The sequence below is a fragment of the Chamaea fasciata genome, unplaced genomic scaffold, assembly GCF_029207755.1.
Source record: "Chamaea fasciata isolate MVZ Bird 193981 ecotype frontalis unplaced genomic scaffold, bChaFas1.0.hap1 SCAF_2, whole genome shotgun sequence".
NCBI classification, from domain to species: domain Eukaryota; kingdom Metazoa; phylum Chordata; class Aves; order Passeriformes; family Sylviidae; genus Chamaea; species Chamaea fasciata.
This window is the reverse complement of record NW_027094087.1, coordinates 39,569,426-39,577,408: the sequence shown is the minus strand read 5'-3', so window position 1 is coordinate 39,577,408 and position 7,983 is coordinate 39,569,426. Positions and strand designations below refer to the sequence as shown.

General features: G+C 36.6%; 1 protein-coding gene across 3 annotated transcripts in view; it reads right to left on the bottom strand.

The window, feature by feature from the left end:
• Positions 1-233: 233 nt before the first annotated feature.
• Positions 234-7,983, bottom strand: part of CNTN5 (contactin 5) — a 598,136-nt gene continuing 590,386 nt past the window's right edge. For all 3 annotated transcript variants that reach the window (XM_066175731.1, XM_066175732.1, XM_066175733.1), the window contains 4 exons: positions 4,491-4,677; positions 3,932-4,044; positions 2,368-2,536; positions 234-767 (listed from right to left, as the gene is read on the bottom strand). In XM_066175731.1, coding sequence (XP_066031828.1) covers positions 664-767; positions 2,368-2,536; positions 3,932-4,044; positions 4,491-4,677 — 573 coding nt within the window. In that variant the 3' untranslated portion in view covers positions 234-663. The remainder of the gene's footprint in view (positions 768-2,367; positions 2,537-3,931; positions 4,045-4,490; positions 4,678-7,983) is intronic.

The following is a 7,983-nucleotide window of genomic DNA, read 5'->3' as shown; positions in this document are numbered from 1 at the left end:
ATTTACCTGGTAATAAAATAAATGGAAATTCTGCTCCATTTTGCTACATTCTGGGGTAAGTCGTCTAGTTTTTCATTGACAATTCTTTTGATAATTTAATACATATTATATAATTTCAGAACAAGTTCTTCTTTACTTTTGAGGTGATCTTTGCATATAAACTGAGTTTTTCTTCCTTGTCAGTAGGAAAAACCATTTATCAGGGATACAAGCAAAGTATTCAAAAGCAAAGCTGCATCAAACTTTGTTCTATATTTAAAAATGGAATTTTTTTTCTCCAAACCATACAGGTGTACTGTACTAGACACCACCTTTTAAACACTGGTTATACATGACTGGGTTCACCAAATTTGAACATATTAAAAAAGGAAAATACATTTGACAGAAATTATCTTTGCTTACAAAAGTTTATTACATACAATCTGCATATTTTTGGGCCAAAAAGGGTCTCCTCCCCAGAGGACTTTTACAAATAAAGAAGAGATAAAAACCTGATGAATTATTGACCGTGTCTCCAACACTCCTCTAAGGGCACCACAGGCATTTTGATGGGTCTTTAAGCATTAGCTTGGGTTTTCAGTTTCTCCACGGACAAAAACCTCCATCCCTCGGTGTCATCAAGTTAAAGCAAACAAATAACAACAACAACAAAGTCTGCAGCCTTCACCATGAGGTCGAAGGCACCATCAGTGCCAAAAGCAGTGTTACAGAGGATGAGGAAGGAGACAACACATGTAAGGTGGACTGAGCACTTGTTACTTTCCCTCCTGAAATGAAAAGCAAAGTAATGAAGAAGCAAATGGTTCTCAGTACATTTAGATATTACATTTTTCCCAAATTTATATTCTATTATCCTCAGCAAAAGACTAATTTTTAGGCAATGGATTGCTTTGTGAGAACTGCAGTCACAAAATGGGTTCCCTACACAGATGGGATTTTATGATGATACCTACAGCAACTGACATTCTGGATCTTCATACTCAGTCTGCAAATTAGTAGAAAATTCTAAAAGGATATATGTTTTTGTGTCTTAATCTTCAAAAAAGCATTAGGCTGCAGAATCTGCCCTGTGTCACAAATCTTTGTCCCAGAACAAGGAATGAAAGCTAGCCCTTGATCCCTGCTTGTCCAGAGGAAAAAGTGGTCTTTGTTCCATTAGTCCAGTGCTGATTTTTGATCACAGCAGTGTCTTAAAAGGCCATGGTAAGGGAAACTGTGCTCTGGGGTGGTGGCAACAAGATGGGAAGGGAACCAGTTTCTTTGGACAACAATTGCCCTAAGTGAAACTAATGTTATATGCATAGTCTAATTAGATGGAGGACTTTGTGGCCTAGAATTATGGTTCGAAAGACATATGAAAGAAATATTCCATGGAGGAGGGATTGGTGTCTTCTGCATTCTGGTGATAGCACTGCAGTTTGTGACCAGACTAGACCTGAAATTGTAGTTCTAGATTGAAGTTTCAGGCTCTCACCTTCTGGTTAGTGCTTCTTAAGGACCAAAAGGCAACTTTTGAAAAAAACTCAAAGTGTTATCAGAAGGTTATAATTAAAATGCCTAGTTGTGTTTAGGTGAAGATTATGTTGTTTCTTTGTTGCGCTTGCTGTGAATCCTCCCATCCCTTACGTATCCTTGTAATATTGTTACTTTAAATTCTTTCAACTTATCACAGTAACTCAGGAGAGAGAAGCTAATAATAACACTTAAATATTGATGTTGGTATTATATATTTAAATAAAGTAATAATTATGCAAGGGAGTCACTGGAACTTACAGAGAAATTCAGCTTTTTCTCAAGCAGGCATGTACACAGAGGTCAGCTACCTAAATACATGCCACTTTAGCTGAGTTACGTAGTACACCTCTGGCTGGTGGTACAGAATGATGTGTGTATCCCCTAAGTCCCACATCCCATCTGCCAGCTCTGTTTGGGATACCTTAGGACATTGTAAGATGTCCTTAGGCGTTCTTGTCTTAATACTAAGTTTCAGAAGATTAGCTGAATTGCTGTCAAGGCTCCACTGCTGGTGTCCATGGATTGCATCCCAGCTGACTATATTGCTATTTGAGACACTAGTGCACATAATAACATCTATAGCTCAGGTAGGTTTTTAGATGTTATTCTCAAAAGGGAGAGGTTTCCTATAAATCATCTCTTTGTTCATCAGTCTCACATGGTTGCCTTAGATGCTCTTAAACCACCCATGTGTCACTAGATACCTTTGTTTCAGCATAGAACTAAAGACTCAGATCATTTTTTTTTTTAATAGCTAAAGAATTGTGAGAACATTGCTTTTCTGCTAGAGAATAACAGAGTTAATGAGCATTATTGTAAGCACCATGCTCTCAAATATAAGTGTAACCTTACCTGAAAAAGATGGAACTCTTATCTGGGGACTTGCAGTCCCATCCCCTCCTTCACTGACTGCACAGACCTCAATGATGTAGACCCCAACATCAGGAAGAAGTACCACTGCAGAGGTTTTCTGTGTTTCTATAACTTGGCTGTTGCTCTGGCCCTCTTGCCGTAGTAACACCTGCGGTGGATGAAGTAGACCGTGGTCACAGTGGTCATTCAAGCTCTGTACCAGACATTTTGTGTAGATAACACGGTCACTGCAATGTTAACTGTTTCATGCTTTAATTAGCGATTTCTTGACATTGCATTTGAACAGACATTTGCTTTTACTCTTCCCTTCCTGCAGTGGCTTCGAAACAGTAATAGTAAAATATTATGAAGATTCATGAATGTGAAAGGACATAGATTATGACCTAGAGCAGAGACAGAGGACTTGCCCTCTCCAGCATCAGGTGTTGCACAACTTTGTCTCCAAAATTTCAAAATGTATTTTGAGTTCCATTTGGTTAAAATTCTTCTGCTGAAGTTCATGTTGACATTCACATTTTTGGCTCAAGAACCCAACCTCAAATGTAAGGAAAATAGCCTGAATAATGTATTTACTGTGTTTACCTTAGCTGGCCAAATCAACTGACAACAGCTCAGGTCTGTCCCTGCATTTTCTGTGAAACTCAATACAAATTTATGGCATGTGGGGGGAAAGCAAGTCAGCACGTAGCTGTCTTTTTGGTATTTCTGCATAAGAGTTTCTGTTCCCACAGAAAATTGAAAAGGTCAGAGAGGTGAAAAACCAAAGTCAACTCAACTATTTCAGAATATCAACTATTCTGATAAAGGTTAGAACAGTTTCTGGTTTATTTGAACCATTTTTATACTTTCTCAGTGATATTTCCTGATGTATCAGAGGAGATATAAGATTGTAGTCTACATAAATGATTTGATATGGGCTTCAAGAAACCCCAGACCCCATGCTTCTCTAAAAACACTGAAAAAATTCTACTTTGATTCAAGGTATTGCATGAATTCTGGTTTTCATGACTTGTTATTTAAGTGTTAATAACTTGCTAATTTAAGTGTTAAATTTTAATCTTTAAAATTTCAAAACTTTGAATTCCAGATGTTACCATCACTGCTGTAGAACATCACTAACATGATCACAAAACAAATTGAAGTACTTGTGTCTCTGCTGCAAAAAAGAATAATTTTAATGTAAAGATATCTCATTATTCTGCATTTCTCTAAATCCTATTGCAAACACAGTTGAATTGAAGAGTTATTAGGAATTTCATTGCAATCTGATATTAATAGCCACCGCTGACTCAGAGATGATGGACTGACCCCCTCAGATAGAGTCAGATAGAGTTCAGTATTTGAAAATCACAACAAAAAAGATGTTGGGACACTTTTCTCATTTTAATTTTATTTATTGCTTCTCATAATGAAAGCTGATTTGAGACAGTCTTAATAGAATGCTTCACTTGCAAACAGGAACAAGAAAGGGAAAAAAGACAACAAAGAAGAGGAGCAATTGCTTGGAGGAGAGAAAGGTGAGCAAGGAAGGGGAAGCACTAACCTTGTATCCCATTACATCAGATTCATTAGCTAGAGGCCTGACTGGCTCCCACCCAAGCGACACATGTGAACCATCCTGTATCCACATAATATTGCCTGGTGCTTGGCTGGGAGCTGGGAAGAAAAAACAGCATGTACACACATATATTTTTATAGCTAGTTTCTCTAGAAACAAAAGTATTTTGATCTTTCATTATATTAAAATTGGTAGTGTTACCAGGCTTCCAACTCTAGATGGAACATTTATGATTTTTTTTTTCATCAGTAGTGTAATTTTGTAGATTATAGTGTATTTATTCTGCCCACCCCATAATTTTCACAAAGCCTATGAACTTGAACTCTTTTCTCTCCCTTTATACAAAATGCCTTGGTTCCTAGGAGATTACCCTTTGTTATGAATGCAAAGTCATATGAATTCCTGTCTAAACATCAAAGCAAAGCCATGAATCAAATCTATACATGATTCCTGATTATTACACACTCTAAATAAATAAAAACCCAAGGGGACAGGGGTTGCTCCCTGATTTCTTCCATTTAGCAAAGGTACTGAGATTACTTACGGGATTTCTTGGTTGCTGCATGCACAGCAGTGCTAGGTGGTCCGTACCCTGCAGCATTGTATGCCCTCACTGTTAGGTGATATAATGTGTTTCCTTCTAATCCTGTCAGGAGGATGGATGACTCATTTCCCTCTGTTTTGACCTTTGCTGCTGCCTCTTCCTGCTGCATGTCCTTCCAGTAACCAACCTGCCAACAAGCAACCAAATTAAGGATTAATATAGGCACCTGGCAAGCTCATGCTTCCAGATGCTTGTGCTTGTTATCCTGTGGAGGGTATTTTTGCCATTTATGCCTTTTTCTGATCATCAGACCCCTTTAAGCATATGGGATTTACAGCTTGACCTCAAGCCATGCAGTGCTCTCTTCTCCAAAATGGCAAGACTTGGGATATCGTGGTGTGACCTGAAGCACATGGAATATCTGTGTACTGGCACAAGAAGAGGTTACTGTTAGACAGAAGAGCAGAAGGTGAACTTTGTCAAGGAGAGCTCATCATTGAAGGACACCATTCAAAGAGAACTCATCCTCTGGGAGGTCACCAGAATATCTATGTTCACCCCAGAAAACTCTGACTGCGTCAGTTAAGATGTGTATTGAGCAGTATTCTCTTCCTGGCCTGGTGCAACCCACATCCAGGAGATTTCTCATCAGTCCAATGAATAGGCAATGACAGAACAATGATGGAAATATTTTTATCATCTGCAAGATCTTAACAGAAGAAAAAGAAGGAAATAGATTCAATTTTAGTTTTCAGATATAAATAAGTTTCTGGTAAATGAAGTTTTGATATATGTTTATGCCCATTCCTTTTCAGACATAAAATGAACCCCTAAATGATCTTTGGTGGTTCTTAATTCTTATTCTCAGGTATCTTCAAATTTATCATAATCTAACAGAGCTTCTCATAAGGCTGAGCTGAGAATTTGGCCAGTCTCTGCCCTCAAGGGCCAAGCATTTTCAGGGCACAACTGGAGAAAATGTATCTAGCTGAGCTACACAAGTAAGGCAATTCACCTGGTGCCCTATTTTGCCTACCAGGACATGTCACTAACATGCCATTCAAAGACCTATACTCAGCTTACTGTTTTTCATACTGAGACCTACTTGCACTTCTTCCACATTTTGATCTTTTGTGTGAAGCCGGTTATTTCTTAATAAGTTATTTACATTGTATTGGGATAACTTCTCCTCTGAGAAAAAAGGTCACAGATGAGAGAACCCTTGAGAATGTCTCCCAAGAAATGGGAAACCAAAAAATCCCCAAGGGGTTCACAGGAAAATAAGACCAATGAACACAATGTTGACTTTTAAAATTGCACTAGGACTGCAATAAAAAAACCTGAAACAATCTGGTTGCAAAAATATACATTTGAGGTCCTATCTTCACTTGAGAAAAGTGCCTCTGTTAATTTTGATTGAGGGTGTATTACTTTGTGTCAGCTAGCAGCCAACTCTTTCAACTGTAAAATTCAAATATTTGTCTTTTGTGTGTGTGCCTGCATCATCTCATTTTAAAATGCTGTTGCTTTAATTCTTAAATGAGTTACAGCTCAGTTCACAAATTTAGCTGCAGACACCACTTGTTCTGAAATAAGTGTAATTCACTGAGGTATTTTGCTGGATGAATACTTGACCAACGCTACTGATATCTGAAGTAACACCTATTAAGAGTCAGCTTTCTTTTCTTGAAAAGAAAAAGGAATAAATAACCATTTATTCACATCCTACTATTGAATCTCCCATGCTTATTATCTCTAGGGCAGCCAGATTCCTTTCATTTAACTAGTGATGCATCTTTACAAATTTGATGCTACAATGGTGAGATCTGCACAATATTGAGCACTGTATGAATAGGAAGGGAGAGGGAATATGAGTCCTGGAGACCCTATCATCCAGATAGTGCAGACTGCTGAGGATCCAACAAGAAAAGGGTCAGAAAGGAAAATTGAGTTGACTAAGATTACACAAATGAACAGTAGCAGGGGTGGAAATGCAACTGAAATTTTTGTCCTTTTTCTAGAAAGCCAGGAGCAAAATTACAAGTAGCTGTGTTTATTCAGAAGACATGCCATGTCTCATGCTAATGAAATGTTCATGATTTAACTTTGATCTCTCTCTCTCTCTCTCTTTTTTTTTTATGTGTGTGTGTGTGTGTGTGGTAACACATGCATCTATTTCTGATGACCAAAAGAGACAAAAGAAGAAGTGGTTATAAAACAAATAAATTCAATGATTGTTGACTGAGGTAGATGGTGTGGGGATTTACTTTGATTTGAACTGAAATAAAGATACTTCTGATGTTTAAAAGTGAGGGACATATTTCTTAAAATAGAGAATTTGTTTATTTACACTTCTCTGAATTTGCTGTTTCTTTTTTAAAATCTTATTTTCTGTAACCTTAATTTAAACTCCTCAGAAGGGATCTATAACCTAGAATAGGTTTTCATTAATGATAACACTGAATATTGATAGTAGCATGAAGCATAAATCATAAAAAAGTAGCCTATATTTGAAAACTGAAAGAAAAGGAGGGGAAGAAAACATTTTTTTATGCATTCTTGTTTGTGAGGTTTTACATTTTTTCTGGACTTTCTGTTGTTTTTAGCCAAAGAATAGTAAACTTTGATACCTGATTTCCAGACACCCATCACTTTGAGCTGGAAAGGAGCAAACTGCTTTGCTCTGATCATGAGTTAAGCAATAGTTAAAAGCAAATCATGGTTTAAAAAAAAAAAATTAAAAAAAATTCTAAAATTCTTCTCCCTCTGATAGTTGCAGACCACTTCCTTGAAGTTTAAAGTTAAAAAGTATCTTAAATGGTACTACTCTTTTCCCAAAGCTGGTTTCTAGGTAATACAGCCTTTGTCATTGCTTAATCTGATCTAATTGCAGGTCATCCTCAGTAAATGCAAAAAACTCAGAGTTATTGGCTCTTTCTGTTGATCACAGAAAATTAAGGCTACAGATAAAGCATATCAAGTAAGGGCCTAAATTAAGCAGAATTTCTGTCCTGCTTTTCCACGCTGTGGTTAAAACATCCATATGCTCTTTCTAAATATCCTCAAGGTGTATTTCGCTAAAAAAAGAAAAAATAAATCCAATACTATGCAGATTTAATTATCTGTTCCATTTTAAAAATAGAAAAAGTGCAGCTAAGAATCAGCAAAATATTGAATAATTCTCCATGAATAGCCATAATATGGTTTTATTAAATAAATAATATAATAAACCAAGTTATTATGTCAAGTAGTCCTCTCTGAAAATGATTTTTCATTTTCACTCAAGATTTTAAAAAAATATTTTACTTTTTTGTTATTTTTGGATTATTTGTTTTCTTCAAGTTGATCTTTTGATTGTATTACCCAAACTCCCATCCCATGAGCTTTTTCATTTATACTTAAGTATTAACCTTTCAGGAAAAGGAAAAAGAAACCCAAAATAACTCTTCTTCCAGTCAGTAATTCTTTCTGATTTCCTTCCTTATCAATTGTG